Source organism: Pimephales promelas, chromosome 7 (genome assembly GCF_988280905.1).
Source record: "Pimephales promelas chromosome 7, fPimPro1.hap1.1, whole genome shotgun sequence".
In the NCBI taxonomy this organism is placed as follows: domain Eukaryota; kingdom Metazoa; phylum Chordata; class Actinopteri; order Cypriniformes; family Leuciscidae; genus Pimephales; species Pimephales promelas.
The window spans coordinates 17,168,447-17,185,727 of record NC_142775.1 but is presented as its reverse complement, the minus strand read 5'-3'; the positions used below and the strand labels follow the sequence as shown (position 1 = coordinate 17,185,727).

The 17,281-nt window shown below is 36.7% G+C and overlaps 2 protein-coding genes across 3 annotated transcripts; both read right to left on the bottom strand.

Moving 5' to 3' along the window:
• Window positions 1-1,988: 1,988 nt before the first annotated feature.
• cdc16 (cell division cycle 16 homolog (S. cerevisiae)) lies at window positions 1,989-12,421 on the bottom strand. The gene is made up of 18 exons (XM_039686667.2): window positions 11,186-12,421; window positions 10,645-10,699; window positions 10,407-10,504; window positions 10,129-10,167; window positions 9,690-9,830; window positions 9,391-9,550; window positions 8,534-8,628; window positions 8,139-8,272; window positions 7,966-8,045; window positions 7,828-7,877; window positions 7,655-7,728; window positions 6,843-6,968; window positions 6,544-6,696; window positions 6,394-6,457; window positions 6,078-6,139; window positions 2,730-2,865; window positions 2,558-2,648; window positions 1,989-2,477 (listed from the first exon to the last, which is right to left on the bottom strand). Exons 1-18 carry the CDS (start codon window positions 11,678-11,680, stop codon window positions 2,233-2,235), a joined length of 2,298 nt encoding a protein of 765 aa, XP_039542601.1. The 5' UTR covers window positions 11,681-12,421; the 3' UTR covers window positions 1,989-2,232.
• A 151-nt stretch (window positions 12,422-12,572) lies between these two features.
• dcun1d2a (DCN1, defective in cullin neddylation 1, domain containing 2a) lies at window positions 12,573-16,959 on the bottom strand. 2 transcript variants are annotated; one of them, XM_039686668.2, is made up of 7 exons: window positions 16,848-16,959; window positions 15,449-15,665; window positions 14,449-14,617; window positions 14,018-14,148; window positions 13,852-13,934; window positions 13,595-13,691; window positions 12,573-13,442 (listed from the first exon to the last, which is right to left on the bottom strand). In XM_039686668.2, exons 1-7 carry the CDS (start codon window positions 16,848-16,850, stop codon window positions 13,363-13,365), a joined length of 780 nt encoding a protein of 259 aa, XP_039542602.1. In that variant the 5' UTR covers window positions 16,851-16,959; the 3' UTR covers window positions 12,573-13,362. The 2 variants fall into 2 exon arrangements, with proteins under 2 accessions (XP_039542602.1, XP_039542603.2); XM_039686669.2 differs by lacking the exon at window positions 16,848-16,959 and having other exon boundaries at window positions 15,449-15,803.
• Between the last annotated feature and the right edge of the window lie 322 nt (window positions 16,960-17,281).

Sequence of the window (17,281 nt, the reverse complement as noted above, 5' to 3'; positions counted from 1 at the left end):
CAGGCGGCAACTTATTGGTCATGTTACGCTTGCCTTCCAATGCTAAATCCAAACATTGCAGTACTTGGTCATGGCGCCAAGTAAACCGACCTTGACTAAGAGCCACCTTACATCCTGTCAAAATGTGGCAGGTGATGAACACAAAGGACAAGAGGGATCCTCTCCTACCCAGAGGTTTAGGTTCTGTGGATATAGGAGTACATCATGTTGACCTGATGAGGAAACTGGTCCTACTCCCTTCTATTGAGCAAAGGTCTTGCAAGCTGATCTTGTGTTGTTCCACACTCTCCCATCTCATCCACTCTCCCTGCTTGGCCTGGGAAATTGGTAAATGGCCTTTATACACACCATCCTCTCCTCTTACTTTCGCACCTTGTTGACTACCAGCTTCCTTCTTTGAGCTGGGCTTGCCTTGTGAAATTTAGGAGGAGCTAACCTGAGCCCAAAACCCCCTCTTCCATGCTGTACCTGTCCCACGATATACTCTATTTGAAGGGCAGCCTTTGCCTCTACCACAGATTTCTTTGCTGACCACTTTCTACCAGTTTTTAACACAGGTCCTGCCTCCCTTACACATTTGTCACGTAACTCTGCTAAGGTAATTTCCAGTCTGACCATGGCACACTTAAACTCCTCGGTTAAAGCAGAGCACCTGCAATATTCCTTTAAATTCACAATGCACTTATTGTTTACATACGAAGAGTTCAGATGCAAAAGCCTCTAAATGCCATTTGAAATTTTCTTCTTTAATGATGATTTTTATCAAACTTGTATATTTAAGTTCAGTAATTTCACTTAAATGGCAATAATAATTATCTATTAATTGTTATTTAAGTGAAATTACTGAACTTAAATATACAAGTTTGATAAAAATCATCATTAAAGATGAAAATTTCAAATGGCATTTAGAGGCTTTTGCATCTGAACTCTTCATACATTTTAACATTGTATTAATATATTTTTTTTAATATTTTTTTAAAAAACTGCATGTAATTAAATTAATTACACTGTTGACTCTTCCTTTGCCCTTTCTTATACTTCCTAACCCATTTCCCACTTCAATAGCAGTAAATGTGTTTTGCAATATAACACTTAACACATTAAGTATATTGTACCTAACATTTTTTTTATGTAAGTACATAGTAATTAAATATACCAGATATAAAGTATGACCACTTTAGGTCATATCCTCAACATACATTGTTATGACATACACTCCCCGGCCCAGAGAAAGAAAAATAACAACTTTAATTTCCTTCAAGAAGTGTATATATCCAAACATTTATAAGTGTTTGGTCAGGATCTTGTATTGACTATGCAAGATTTGCGCACTCTGTAAAGTCTCCCCCAGCAAGACTTTCAATGAATTTAAGGTCTGGACTCAGAGGTGCCAATTCATGTGTGAGAATGATTCTTCAAGCTCCCGCCCAACCATTGGGTATGATGCATCTTGGCTTTGTCATCCTGGAATATAGCCATGATGAGTCTTCCATGGTTGTTTAAGAAATGAAAAGCTACACACTCCATCAATTAGGGTTAGAACAACTGTTGCCATTTAACATTTAACATGCTCGAAACCTAGCATCTTCCAAAATAATAATCACTGCACTAATGATCCAGTCATCGACTCTTAGGCATTTGCATATTTAAATCCAAACAGCAACTTTTTGTTTTGGCTAGGCAGTGTATACTCTATTGCTATTTAGTACCACTACCATATTGTTATATTTACTACTGATCTGGTTGGACAATTTTTTTTTATAGTGTTACAAAAACTAATTTCTTTTCATGTAGAAAAAAACAACATCATTAAAGTCCCTGTAAAGTCAAAATTATTATTTAAAAAAAAAATTGCCGAGAACAGTTGAGAGAACTGATAAAAACAACATTTTGTAGTCATTTCCTTTTGCTGACAAATTTCATGGTTTTAAACCGCAGCAGATGCAAACGTGATTGGCATTGCAAAAACATCATTGTGCAGACTCATCCACAAAACAGGCGTTTTAATAGAGCACCAATGAGAATACACAAATCTTTGTAAAAATATGGATGCAGGGTTTATTGATTGAATCATTAGAACCCATTTGCATTCACTTCTTTACATTTATTCATAGTAAAAAAAAATCCACAGGGGTCCAACAGGGAGGACACGGAGCGTGTCGTGTCCTCTTCAGTCACATTCTTTATCATCTCATGCTCAAAGTTCCTCTTTGACCCATTTACAAGTCTAAATCATGTGCTGGTATCGGACATGGAAGTCTCCAGCATCATGTCGTTCTCATGCATGTCGCATTCTAAGAGGAAGCGCTGGAAAGCATCGGTTTGTTTGTCGGTGTTAAAAGATGGCGTTTCCAGGCACACATTCACCTCTTCTACGGGTTGCGCTCTGCTCTCAGTGCCCTCGGTGGAGGTGTTGAGCATCTTCATCAGTGCAGGTGTCCCGAGGGTCTTCCTCACTTTGTCTTTAATGTCAGTTCCTGCAAACCAAGATAAGCTTACGAGCTGCAAGGACACTTTGAATCTGCAAGTTTACAAAGCGCATGGATGGTCGTCTCACCAATGTAAGCATCCGAATCGCTGATATACATCTCAATGCAGTGGCCCAGCATGGTTACGGAAAATGTGTCGTCCCTTTTAAGACCAAGTGCCTAAAGGAGGAGTTTATAACTCATAATTGATTGAAAGAAACTGACCAACAATGCAGAATTATGTTTGTTATGTATTCTCACAGTGTGAAAGTAGTCAATGGCGCTCTCGAAATCTCCCATGAGGCTGTGTACGTAACCGATGGCTGAGTAAGTAGAGGCATTCTGTGGGATGAGGACCAATGCTTGCCTGTGGTATTCGAGAGCCTGATCGTATTTCCTACAAAAACAACATGTTGTCTACTGCATTAGATAAACTGATAAGCTTTCACTACAGACAGAGGCAGTGAAAATTATTCTCAACCACTGTAATGTTTAGTATGGGAGGCTGGGACTATTTTGCAATTTTGTACAATAAATCTTTAGCAACTTCAAAATATAATTGTTAAAGAAAACCAGTTGTGCATTTCCTGAATGAAAATACCTGATGAAGAATGTTGTTAAAGTTGGACGTTTGCTTAGGTTTCAGGTTTTTTCTGAAATGCTCAGTTCTGCTCAATATATGTCTCATTTACAGATTTTGGCGATAAATAATTAAAAACTTCGGAGAAAAAAACAAAAAAAACAAACAATTCAGTATTCAAATATTGTAATGGTGTTGTAATTCTATCAATCAAACTCTTAATAAAACATTTACAAAAAAAAAAAAGCACTAAAATTGATCTTTGAATGCAGTTCTGTTTTAAGCCGAATTCATTGCATAAGTTTGTAGTTAGGGTTTCAGGACAAATCACTATATCGATACAGTCCAAACAAACAAACATAAAAGAAAATTAAACAGCCATTGAGAAATAAAGAATCATGAGTGGAATGATCTTCATGTGTGAAGTGCAAGCCCTTATATTTTCAGTGTGTGGACATGCATAATTCATCAAACACTAGAGTGACAGAACAAAACAAGCACACAACAGAGGAAGGAAGCAATGTGACCATGCCTCCCAATTCATGCTCTTCATTTAAATAGCACTCGAGACAATTTTAGAAACAGGCACTTTTAAGACAAAATTAAAGGTTAGTGCACCCTACGGCCCAGATCCCACCTATTTTAACTGGGATATAATGAGGTACTTAAAGGAGAACTCCGGCGCAAAATGAACCTTTGGTCTAATAACACATTGTAGTCGACCATTCTCTGAGATTTGTTTTCATGATAATTGAATGTAAAGAGTTTTATCTCTGAAAAGTGTTTAGCGTATAACGTTAATATATGGGGGCATTTAATAAGTAAAAAGAAATCGCTAGTTTATACCACTAACAAGGCTCAAAATAGCCCCACACTAACACAGAAACATAATGAGGGTCCATACATGCAAAACGAAGCATTGAGAACTTTGTAAGTGTACAGACCGTTTAATAAGAAGATGCTTTATAAAGACAGTCCACTTCGTGTATACAGGCAGCAGCCATCTTTGGAAAACAGTCTAGACAAGTCAAACCCCAAACGCCGTTAATATAGTTCAGAAGTTCGCTGAACTTCATACATTTCAGCTCACTCAGCACGGCGTTCGTGGTTTGACTTATCAAAACTGTTTTCCAAAGATGGCTCCTGTCTGTATACACGAAGTGGACTGTCTTTATAAAGCATCTTCTTATTAAACTGTCAGAAACACTTACAAAGTTCTCAATGCTTCGTTTTGCATGTATGGACCCTCATTATGTTACTGTGTGAGTGTGGGGCTATTTTGAGCCTTGTTAGTGGTAAAAAACTAGCGATTTCTTTTTACTTAGTAAATGCCCCCAGTACAAGCATTATACGCTAAACAGTTTTTAGAGATAAAACTCTTTACATCTCCTTTAAGCTGCAAAAATGTGCAATATGCATTGTATTTATATACAATACTATCACTATTTTTTATGTTTTTGAAATAAGTTTTTTATGCTCACAAAGGCTACATTTGTTTGATCAAGTAAAATAAATTATGTAAAACAATAACCAAAATTACTGTTTTCTATTTGAATGCATTTTAATATGTAATTAATTCCTGTGATGGAAAAGCTTCACTGTCACATGATCCTTCAGAAATCCTTCTAATATGGGTTATTTGACCCCAAAATTTTAATTCTGTCATAATTTACTCAGCTTCAAGTTGTTCCAAACCTGTATATATACGTTTTTTCTGCTAAACACAACAAATATTTTGAATATTCTGTGATTCTAAACCATGATACTTTTTCAGGATTCTTTGATGATTACAAAGTATGTATATATGAAGAGTTCAGATGCAAAAGCCTCTAAATGCCACTTGAAATTTTCTTCTTTAATGATGATTTTTATCAAGCTTGTATATTTAAGTTCAGTAATTTTTAATTACTGAAGTAATTACTGAACTTAAATATACATATTTGATAAAAATCATCATTAAAGAAGAAAATTTCAAATGGCATTTAGAGGCTTTTGCATCTGAACCCTTCATATATATATATATATATATATATATATATATATATATAGCCTGGATGCCAGCCCGAACTCCGCCCACAACATTTTTTGGTCGGGAAGTTTGGTCTGGACTCGATCCATTGAGGAGTAATTATGATCAGTCAAAAAATGATCGGGCCAATCAAATTGCCAGGGCGGGCTTTATACGATGATGGACAGATGATCTGCGGGGACGTAATCATCACATAATCAAAGAGCGCTTAACTGTCTTCCCTCAGAGATGACTGCAGCTGGAGAATTGAGATGTAAAGATTCCGCTCAGCACATTCATTTTAATAGACAAACTGCAATCAAGACATTTGTCGATCGGAAATATATTTTTGGCGTCCTTCCTACATGATTCGGGAAAAGTGTGACTTATCAGCTGGCTCTGACGGTTACAGTAAGAAGATGGGACGTAATGAAAAGCCTGTGGTCGTTGTGGTTTCTCCTTTGGTCGCACTCATGGAGTAAAAGAAGCAACACTTGTTATTTAACTTCTAAAATAAATAAAGTTAGGCTACGTTCTGTATTTGAAAACTGCGCTATGCAAAGGAGTTGACTTACTGCGTTGCTCTGATTGGTTGTAGGTCTACCGACTATCCAATTGAGTGCAGAGGGGTTTTTTTTTTTCCTGGTTCGGTTACGACACGCCTCATAATCAAAGCCCAACGAAGGAGTTTCAGACTCATATTCTCTCTTGAATATGAGTATGACGAAGTCAGGCTAATATATATATATATATATATATATATATATATATATATATATATATATATATATAAAAAACAGCATTTATTTGAAATATAATTATTTTTTAAAATTATCAAATGTCTTAAATGTCACTTACAGAACAGAATGTGTCCTTGCTAAATACATTCTTTTTAAAAATCTAAATAAAATTTTTAAAAAATTCTTACTGACCCTTTACCATTTAATGGTAGTTTAGTTTTTTATACTGGGGGAAAAAACAACTAAAATTAAAATGTACTTTAAAAATTCTTTCAACTTACTTCAATTTTCGACATACATGACCCAAATTGTTTAAGAGTGGCTCCCATTTGTCAACTGTGACCTGGAGAAAAATAATTCATTGAGACAATTTACAACGGTATTTTTGTAAATAACATGTACCATCAAACAATTTGTAAGTGAGTACAAGAATCTTTGTATATTGGAAATTTGATATTTTCATTTCATGAGTTTCATGAGTTGACCCGATATATCCAGGAACATAAAAGTACGTCATACTGAACAAGCTGAACTTCACTCCATCTATTCTGATTAAAAAAATAAAACATTAGATCATAGAAGCAAGAGGGTGGTTACCTCATTTCCAATGGCTTTGATCTTGTCCATTGCATCTAGAAACAACTTCTCGGCTGTTTTATAACTGCAACAATGCAAAGCGCTCATCAGTAAAACCACTAACCACTGATGAATATAGTGTGATTTTTTTTATTTTTTTTTATCACTTACTCTCCATTTTGGAAGGCAACCACAGCTACCTCATGAATGACAAAGGGGTCTTCAGGCGCGATGCTGAGGGCCTGGCTAAAGAAACGTTCTGCCAGCTTGGGGTTGTTAGTGAGTCCGTACTCCAGACCAATGTAAAGCATGGGCAGGTGACATCTGCTCAAACAGGAAGCCAGAAAGTTTTTTTTTCTCCCGCCTAATGGCTTTTCCAATTTCAAAACACACAAGTCATATAAGAGAGGCAAATATTCTTGTCCTAACTAATTTAATTGTCACAAATTAGACGCTGTAGGTCTACAAACCCTTTCATGAGCTGGGCAGCAGTGAAGTAAGCAGCCATGGCCTGATCGTGCTCGCTCTCCACAGCAAACGAGTGGCCGTATGCTATCCATGCCGGGCCGTATGTGCGCTCCAGCGTGGTGGCTTTACTGTGGAAGGGAATTTTGGTGTTAACCACAAGTTTCGGCGAAAGATCTGTCATCATTATGAAACTTTTCCCCAGATTTACCACAAAAACATGTTTGCTGAAAATGACCTGTGGGTTGATTTCTGCAGTTTCAGCACTAAAAGTTTTTTTTTCTGTTTATGTAATAGGGCAATAGGTTACAATACTTAAATTCTAATTCACTCTTTTGGCATTTTTTCAAAGATATAAGTGACTTCCTGAGTAAGCAGCGTATATTATAAATCATTAAATGATCATTTCAGTGAGATTTTTCAAATGTTTTTCTGCTTATGCTCATCAATGCTGCATTTTTTTAATCAGAATTACAGTAAAAAAAAGTAACACTTTGAAATATTATTGCCATTTAAAATAACTTTTCTATATTTTAAAATGTAATTTATTCCTGTGATGCCAAAGCTGAATTTTCAGCACCATTACTCCAGTCTTCAGTATCACATGATCCTTTAGAAATCATTCTAATATGCTTTTTTTGTGGAAATCATGATTTGTTTTTTTAATTCTTTGATGTATAAAAAGTTTAAAACAATAGTATATATATATATTTTTTTTTTAACAAAACTCTTAATTTCTATAAAAGAAAGAAAGAAAATCTTACTGACCCTAAACTTTGAACTGTAGTGAAAGTCAACTAAGTCCACTGAGTCATACCTGAGATACCGCCTTGCATGTTCGTTTTTATGCCCAACCATGAGGTAGTAACATCCGACAGCAAACCATGAAACCTTGGAGAGGTTCATAGAGAAAGAACTGATTAGAAAACAAAAATCACATGAAACTTAACTGAAACTCATCTTCTGAATGACAATTTCCTTGTTACTCACTGGATTGCTGGGATATAAATCCACCAGTTTATGAGACAGGTAAAACAACTCTAAAGAGACAATGGATGGTAATTGTTATGATTCCACATTCAAATTCGACACTTAAATGTAAACCTGAAATCAATATTAATCTCATACCATTTGCTTTGCTAAGCTCAACGAGGGTTCCTATGTGCACTGGTAAACAGTTGGCATGAAATGGGTCTTTCACCATAACCCTTGAATAAAAAACAAACAAACAAACATTAGATGAATTCAACCTTTCCCTAAATGTCCAACAGAACTTTAGATATGGGTGTTTGCAGACTTACATTGATGTAAGAGAGTAGCACATTTTAAAGTCACAGTTGTAATAATGTCGCTCAGCGAGGGAGACGACAATATCCAAGTTGTCCTGGAGACCGTTGACTATATCTGGGATGACCATCTCGCTAGGTTTGTTATACTGAAAGAGAAGAGTTTCTGATTAGCTCTTCAGTGAGCACTTCAAACCCATTGAATGAATAAACAGGTACTTCAAATTCTCAGAGTAATTTGTGCATGTTCTTGTTTAAACTACAGAATAATAAAACAAAAATCAATTAACAGCATCTGATCTATTTCATATGTAAATCATAGCAAACCATCTTTGGTACACAAATATTTTACCTTTGTCCTGATATGAACTTTTGTGAGTTTAAATTGATTAGAAAGGGGGCCCTCTCACCTTCTTTAATTTATTTTCAAAAAGGAATCGCAGCAATTCCACTTCCTCTTCTGTACACTGTTGACTTAAGGGCAGAGAATCCAAGAAATCTTTTTCTACAACAAGATAACATTTTATTAATTTGAAAGCATTTATTCATTTTATCCACGGTGACTTTAAAGTGACGAAAATGAGGGCATTGTGGCTATAAGTCAGAAAACAAAACACTGAATAAAAAATGTAAAGGCGTCATATCTTTCTTATGATTTTATACAATCATTTTTGTTTGGTCCACTTACAATGTTAGTTAAGCTTTAAAGGGATAGTTCACTTTGAAATTAATTCTTTGATATGTTTTAGCTAACCTCAAGGGCATCCAAGATGTAGGTGTCTTTGTTTCCACAGTATTTTCAATTTTGATATTTTTAGGTCAAACCGTTCTTGTCTGTCAGTCATATAATGGAGGTCTATGGGGCCCACCTCAAAGAGCAGGCTGTGGTTACAAGAGGTAAAAACTATTTAAATACTGTTCACTTTCTCACACAAACCGCTCGTTTCGTGTCTTAGGCCATCAATGTGTACTTACATTTACGAGTCATTAAATCATGTTTAATTTGGACTTCTCTGTGCATGCTCTTTGAGGTGGACCCCATATACCTCCATTATATGACTGACAGACAAGAACGGTTTGACCTAAAAATATAAAAATTGAAAATACTGTGGAAACAAAGACACCGACATCTTGGATGCCCTTGAGGTAAGCTAAAACATATCAAAGAATTAATTTCAAAGTGAACTATCCCTTTAAGTGACTTTACTTACAAACAGGGACTAAAGATTTTCAAACATTGCATGTACATATGAATAGTTTCTCTCACCCTCTTGGGCGGTCAACATGTGATGGGACGTCAAAAGGTCAAAGGCTTCAAAGCAGTAGACATCCAGTTTCAAGGCCTCTTTGTAGCTAGACGTGGCTAGGGGTCTGTTGTCCATGGCATCATAGATCTTCCCCCGCAGGAGACAGATGGAGCTATTGATCTGAGAGAAAAGGCCACAGGGAGTAAAAGAACCAGTCAACCTCTTATGCCATTCAAATACCAAGTTTGTTTCTATACTCAACATAATAAACACAATCAATGACAAGAAAAAACAAAAACAAATGAGGAGTTAGACTCACTGAGGCAGGAGACATTTCCCATTCCTTTACGGTTTCCCTAGAGCCATTATCCTCCTTTACATTCTTGTCTAATAATCTTTTACTGGCTGCTTCCTCCATGTCCAGTATGTCTAGAGCTTGTTGATATTCTTTGGCGGCATACTTCAGAAAATCACAACAACAAAGTACAAATCATTCATTATTTCCTTATTTAAGCTTTAGGAAATATTCGGTCTGTTAGCCATAAAATTACATTGCAAAATTACATTGTCCATTTATAAAATGTTTTGACAAATCTGATCATGCTTTCAGCTATCAATAAATATAGTACTATTTGCTATGTTAACATTTACCATTTAAAATCCATTCTACAAATTGTCCATCAAAAACAACAACTTTTTAAATATATTGTATCATGTATAAAATAAATCAAATTTGTGGCTTTAATGTAAATACTCACGTGACATCTTGCAGCTAGATACTGACAGGCCCCATACAACTGAGAAAAAATAAAAATAAAAGTCTGTCATAAATAACAATAATTGAATACTTCATTAATTTCCTTGAATATTAAGCTGATTTGTTTGCTCTATTCTATCGCATTAATGCACTTCAAACATTTCAGTAATATCGGCTGCATTTGTGTAAACTATTTTACTGGGTTACGTGTTTGAAAGACTACAACTTGGAGAACCCCCCCCCCACCCCACACACACACACAAAAAAAACAGCTCTTACCTTGTCAAGTTTGCGAGATCTGAGCGCATGAGAGGCTCTGTGATACTGTGCTGTCAAATAAAGGCACTGCGCTAACCAATAAATATCTTGAGGATCCTCTATAAGAGATTAAAAGAGTATGTGATTAATCCAATATACTGTCACTGTCAAGCTAAATTAATTAAAACAAAATATGCATTTTATCTTAGAATTATCAACATTAACTACTGCTAGTGTTCAGGAGGATGAAGACACTTACCATGTGATAAGGATGATACTTTGTCAGCCCAGAACAGAGCACTTTGATACTGTTGCTATAAAATAGATCATGTAAAAACAACAGAGGGGAACTACATTTAATTCATATTTTGAGATTTTCACCACTGAGGTAAAATTGGACTTTTATTCAGCAATCACCATATAGGTGAAATCATTTGATCACATTAGAGCAGTTTGACGAGCACAAGCACTCATAGATGTTATATTGCGTGTCTCCCGAGAATAGAATAGCCCAAAACAACATGATGTCATACCTATTATTAACCAATAAGTCACTTGTGTTATTTAAATGTAATTTAAGAAGCTTTCAAAACTGGTAGCATGAAAGTCATCTGGGTAGCTTCGTAAATACACAAATTATTGCCCAATAATTCAGTGTACTAACCATACCCTTTTCTTTATGTAATATTCCGATAACGTAATGTCATCTAATCAGCTTCATAAAATCATAAATTAATAAAATATAATTTACTGAGTAAATTAAAGCTAGTGTTCAAGCTAAATATACTGCCTCTACTTACCTGATCAATGTAGTGTCTCACTCTTTTACGAAGCCTGTCAAGATTCATTGTGATTGTACTGTTTGTCAAATACAAAAAACTGTCATTCTTGTCAAATTTAATAGATAGAAAATGAGTTTGTAAGACTGATCCTCTGTATAGATTGAAGCCCGCGGTTAGCATAAAACGTGTGTTACATTGATCCCACTCCGTCGAGAAACACAGATTTTGTGAAGTTCCGTCATTTTTAAATATTTGTATATGGACAGAAAGTAATAACGCAACAAAAATATAGATTTCAGTGAAAATATTGTTTTTACAGACTGAGAATATAACATACACATAAACACAAATAATAAAAATACAGCAATACATAAATACACAAGCGCTTAAAACGTCAAACGTAAAGCTTCTTTGGGTTACACACACTGCCGCTCTCTTGTGGTACACAGGGAAATCGCATTGCACAAGTCCATTTCCGCCATTGAAGGACCAAAATAAAAATTCTGTCATCATTTAATCACCCTCATGCTGCCCCCGATCCACAAGGCTTTCTTTCTTCTGTGCAACACAAATATTTCGATTTTCAGGCAGAATAGTAGCTTTAAAAGTAGTGTTCCTCAGAAGAATGTCATTAGCTACATAAACCGTTTTAAATAGCATAAATTAAGTGAAATAATCAATTATTTTGAAATACCCTTAAATTTTAACTCTTCAATCCACTAAAACAAAATATCTGCCTGTGAAACTCTGAGATTAATTAAAGGATTAAAAAAGCTACAAAAAGTTATATTATTAGCAAAGCTTTGTATATCCTTACACACATTAAGTTCATTGTGGATGGAAGTTCAACAGAATGGATGAAAGTAGCATGAGCAATACACAAAAACAGGGAAGATGTCATACGGGTGACCAAGAGGCCAGATACAGTCATGAAAGCGTTGCAGAGCATTTTGTCTGACATCAATATTTTCAACACTGCAGATTTGGCACTCTCTTGGGTGAGAAGGAAACCACTCCAGAAAAAGATAAACATAGTAGCATGCCTGGTTTTTGCTAGAAGCCATGTGACAAACCTGAAAGCTCTTAGGAGAAAATTGTGGTCTGCACTAAAATGAATCTCAATGTCCTGAATGTTTGGTGCAAACCAAATGCAACCCAAATGCAGTTATCCCTACCATCATGCTCTTGGGTTGCAAATTTGCAGCAGGATGAATTGCAAAACAGTTTGAAGCACTGTGATTTATGAAGTGAGATATTCATATTCTGGAAAGATTATATTTTGATTCATAAGTGTGTTGAATTTGTGATACTGATGGGAGAATGTTTCAAAGTGAAGGCTAGCAAAGCCTCTTGTTATCAAAGGCCTGTTAAAGAATAACAGGGTTGTTGTAGATTGAGAAGAGAGTAAAGGGCAATAATTTATTTTTTAACATAAATCCGATAAACAAAAAAAGGTGTAACACTGAACCGCGTTGTTACAAGTTCCGCAACAGGGCAGATGACACGTTTGAACTAAAATCACACAAGAACATGGTATGGAGGCATCTTTTTTTAGACCACGCTTTTCTTTCATATGTCTCGTACTTCATATAATAAAACATTACTGATAATACATTTCTCTCTGTACAAACTGCTGCAGTAGATACAGTATTTTACAACTGTAACAATAGTGCTGGTGTTGCGAGCCGCATGCTGTGCTGCCCATGAACGTCTGGCTTAAAATGCTGACATGATCAGCATCAAGTTTTGCATGAGATACACAACCAGACAGATGGGTCCATAATCTAAAACAAAACTGGAGAGACCATTCCATAATTCAGACTGTAAGGAGTGGGTCGGCAATGAGAACTCTGCCCTATAGAGTGACACTGATTGCTATGGAGATGAGGTACTAGGTTCAAAGATATCCACCCAAAATCTCCAAGGGTTTCAGGCTAGAAATGAGTAGCCAGTGCAAATATAGCTGGCCATGTGCATTAGATGGCTCTATCAGAAATCTTGTGTCTCGTGCTCTTGTCCTTCCCGTGTGGTGTGTGGAAGTCTGAGACGTATTTTCCATCCTGTTTTCCTTTTGCAAAGCTTGTCGGGTTCAAGTGTTTCTCTTAGTTCTCTCTTATTATGCTTACAAGTCTTTAAAAAAACTACAAAGTCAATGAGGCGACCAAGGTGCGAGTTCTCGCCCGATGGTAGCATTACTATACAGTTTTGCGTTTTGATCCTGTCACGATTGGCCGAGCATATTCCACAAAGTCATCAATGAGAACAGGCCATGCTCCTGAAACAAAACAGGAGGTCATGTGATTAAAATCCATCATAAAGGCAGCCAATTTGCAGTATGACTTCAAAAATACAAAAACCAACCACTAAAAACTCAAGCAGCAGCATATTAGCTCACAAAATACAACAAAAATGAATGATGTGTCTCACCTTCTTCATCATAGTTTGACATGTCATCTGCAATCATGTTGCCGAAATCCAGAAGCAAGTTCCACGTGTCTTTGGGAATTGATCGTTTATGATGCTCCTGCGCAAAATAAGGGCAGAGACTAGAGAAGCATCTAAATTAATTGCTAAAGGAAGTTATTCCACTATGTGCTTAATGTGTTGCGTAGCAGCCAGATAGCCCATTTTAATTAGTTTTGAGTGCTAAAGAGGGTCAAACGTCCAATGCTGCAATGACTTACCAATAAAAATCTGTTCCAGAGGTCTAGGAACTTAAAACGTCCAGCCAGAACCAGGTTCCAATATGCTACTGCCATCTCTAAATCTGTAATGGGAAAAGACAGTTCAACCAATAATATAGACAACTGTTTATTCAGACTGGAGAGATTACAGGTATACTGCCGTTACCTAAACCTTTTTGTCCAGGATTCTTGGCAAAATTGAAGGTGAACTGGTAAAAATCTTTAAACTTTCCGCTGTCTTTCAGATCCTGTTCTAATCGGGGCAGAAGAGCTCGAAGTTTCTCTGGACTGTCGCAGCTGAAGGAGAAATGAAACGTCTAAACACTAGCTCATATACATGTCATTCCATATACATGTGACTTCCATTCTGGCAATTTCAACTACAGCTTCACTTAGCAAATCCAAACATGCAAAATCATTTGAGAGAAATCCAACATTTCAATTGGGATTCTATTTCAGTGATTCTGTCAGGCGGTAGGACATTTTATGTTTAACATTCCAAAACCTTTCATTATTACACAATGATAACCCCAGCCGCCACACAACCCAAATATTGTCAAATTAATGACTAAATAAATTCATGATTTCATAGCCCACCCCAGTTCGGTCATTCCATCAATGAATTCTTTTTTGCTGAATTCACACTGTGTTGCTGCACGGAATTTCCATGCCACAACCAGCACACTGATGCTTGCTGGATCCAAATTGAGGTCATCACAGAACTGTTGAATTCCATCAATCCCAATCTTATTCTCATCCTGGGGATCTGAGGGAGAATAAAAAAACATGTAGGTCACTTAAAAAAAAAGTGTTAGTTCAGCAAAACAAACATTTTTGTGAGGAATTCAGCATTTAAAGGTGCACAGAGAAAGTTTCTTCGACATCCCAGTGTTTTTGGCAGTTTTTAGAATAACACATGGGTGCATGAAGTTTGTTTACGAAGGTCCAGACATTTTTTTCTTCGCTCTGTGGGTCTTGTTTCATTGCTCTAACAGGAACGGCTTGTTTAGACATTTCATTTTTCCACTTAAACATACATTTTATTCTAAGTTCTATGACATTATTGTTTGGTCTTTTCTTCCATATTGTGGCGTAAATCCGAGAAAAAAAGTGTGGTGGGGACTTGGTTCTGAATGTAAGTTTACAATCGACTGTAAGAGCCGGGGTTTATGAGGACGAAATGATTCGAGAAGCCTGCCATATGTCACTAGACAAAGTTTCACCAGAAAAGATATGACATTTTGAAAAAATATATAGGGTGTATTTCCATTTCATGCTGACTTTAAGTACTGGAGAAGAACTATATAAAGTAAAGTTATTGTTTTTATTATTAGTAACTCAGTGGAACTGCCTGACACAGCTGGTCGCGTGATCTCAAAATGACAGCCCCCATGAGGGTGTAACCCACTCTGTGTGGACAACTAAAATAGCTTTACATTTAAAACATAGTAACAAGTAATAGAACAAAATCTAAAAGTATCCATTTCTTTATGGGAAAGCCTTATTTAACTAGTAAAACAATCACCTTTAAGCATGCAATGGTACTATCAGGCACAGAACAGAAGGCAAAACAAATATCAGAATTAGAAAAACTCACCTTTATATCGATTGTAAAGCTGCTCCAGCTTTTTTCGGTCCACTGAGCTTTTCATGGATTCCTTGTGGTACAAATCTGGGTTCTGAAAGTAGTTGTCGGTGGCCACCTCTAGTTTCCAGTCATTTTGAGTGAGGCAGTATACGGCGGTCTTCTCCCCAGCTTGAGTGAAGGACATGAACTGCCGTACCTTGTCCTTTTGGGAGGATTTTAGCTTATGCTGTGTGGACACAAAAGATATGCCCTCAGACATGAACTCAGACAGACGGAGGAATACGCTCAGCAGTGTGTACAAACAGAAAGAGACACAAACAAACATACAGAGAGAAAAAATTGCAAACATTCAGGCACAAGACTAAAGCTTGAACAACCGTAAACAAAGCGTTGAGCAAACGTCCAGACAAATGTTTCAATACAAAAGGACATTCTACCGGTTATAGCAAGTTCGTCTGAAGCCCCAAGCATGTGAGGACCTGTGACAGGCCACTTGCTCTTGGCATGTAATATGAGATGGCAAGCTCAGGGCAGCCAGTGCAAACCAACCAGGTTACCCCAGAGTTATTTCCATCCATGCACAGTAAGCTGTTTTACTTTAGTTTTTTAAACAAGTTCAAAAGAACCATTTTGATCAGGCCATCACATGACTTAAAAAGTTTGATAGCCCACTCAAGATTACAATCTGGTAACCAACCAGGCTACTATTGAGGGCTGAGTTAAAGAGGCAGGGCTAAAAGACTGACGTTCGAAATTTCATGGACTGGGTATGGATGACACTTAACCCCCCCCCCCCCCCCCCCCCTGTTCTGCTGACATTGACTGCCTGGTTGTTTGGGGTCCCAGAGGCCCCTATTGTATATGTGTGAAATAACAGTAGACATATCAATATCAGTGCGGGTTTTTAACTTGGGGTTTCAATGACAGCATAACAGATGGTTTGTTTTGAATGTAAAACAATGAAAACGTGTCTCAGAAAACTTGTTTAGAATCAGATCGCCTGCGTTTTGGAAAAGTCATGACGTTTAACCTGTCCAATGCTAGGTTCGATTTCGATATAAACCGACTTTTGGCTTGGGGTCTCTAAAACCCTCAACAGAACATCAGGGTTAACAGCATGCATGTCGGGCTAAAGCACAGAATCGTATTCATTCTCGTATGCTTTATGCATTACGCAGGATAAGATTCCAGAACACCTAAGCGGAAAAGGTACATGCTTAACTGCCTAAAAATCAACAACTGACCTTCCTGCACATACAAAACATACACACAATTATGAGCATTCTCGGTGCGACACGCGCAGACAACGAATGGCACGAGACGTGGGATATATACGTTTGCCGGATCTTCTCCGTCGAACATAGAAGCATAAAACGAAAGCAATATTTTTAAATTCTATGTCACCTACCATTTTATCACCCGCTGTTTGACCAAATTGATACCCAATGCTCCCATGTACGACTGCGCATGCGTGTAGGCATCAAGGGAATGCGCTAGAACTCCAACGAGTCTGCGCGGTGAAACAGTGAAGAGTTGGGAGTTGTAGTTTGTTTAAACCCGAGTTCAGTAGTTCCTTATGTCTATGATTATAGTACATTTTCAACTGGTGTTTGTATTGTATTGTATTGTATTGTATTGTATTGTATTGTATTGTATTGTATTGTATTGTATTGTATTGTAGTATTCTTCTTTTTCTTAGTATGTCTTACTATTTCTTTATACTATTAATAGTTCAGGCTACTTTTTAGGACTTTCAGTATAGGCCTAATTCTAATAATCTTTAACGATTTTCATGAAGTAAACATAAGAACAACTTTTGTATTTTTAGTCGCCTTATATTGC

Excerpts from the sequence above, each read along its gene's own strand:
- cdc16 (XM_039686667.2), bottom strand. The coding sequence starts at position 11,680 with ATGATGACAGAATTTTTATTTTGGTCCTTCAATGGCGGAAATGGACTT. Across the intron at positions 6,697-6,842 it reads GCTGCCCAGCTCATGAAAGG|ATGTCACCTGCCCATGCTTT; the intron begins GTTTGTAGACCT and ends CTGTTTGAGCAG. Across the intron at positions 2,866-6,077 it reads CATGTATGTCGAAAATTGAA|GAAATACGATCAGGCTCTCG; the intron begins GTAAGTTGAAAG and ends TTGTTTTTGTAG.
- dcun1d2a (XM_039686669.2), bottom strand. The coding sequence starts at position 15,788 with ATGTTTGCAATTTTTTCTCTCTGTATGTTTGTTTGTGTCTCTTTCTGT. Across the intron at positions 13,692-13,851 it reads TCTGGAACAGATTTTTATTG|GAGCATCATAAACGATCAAT; the intron begins GTAAGTCATTGC and ends TATTTTGCGCAG. Across the intron at positions 13,443-13,594 it reads GTCAAACTATGATGAAGAAG|GAGCATGGCCTGTTCTCATT; the intron begins GTGAGACACATC and ends GTTTTGTTTCAG.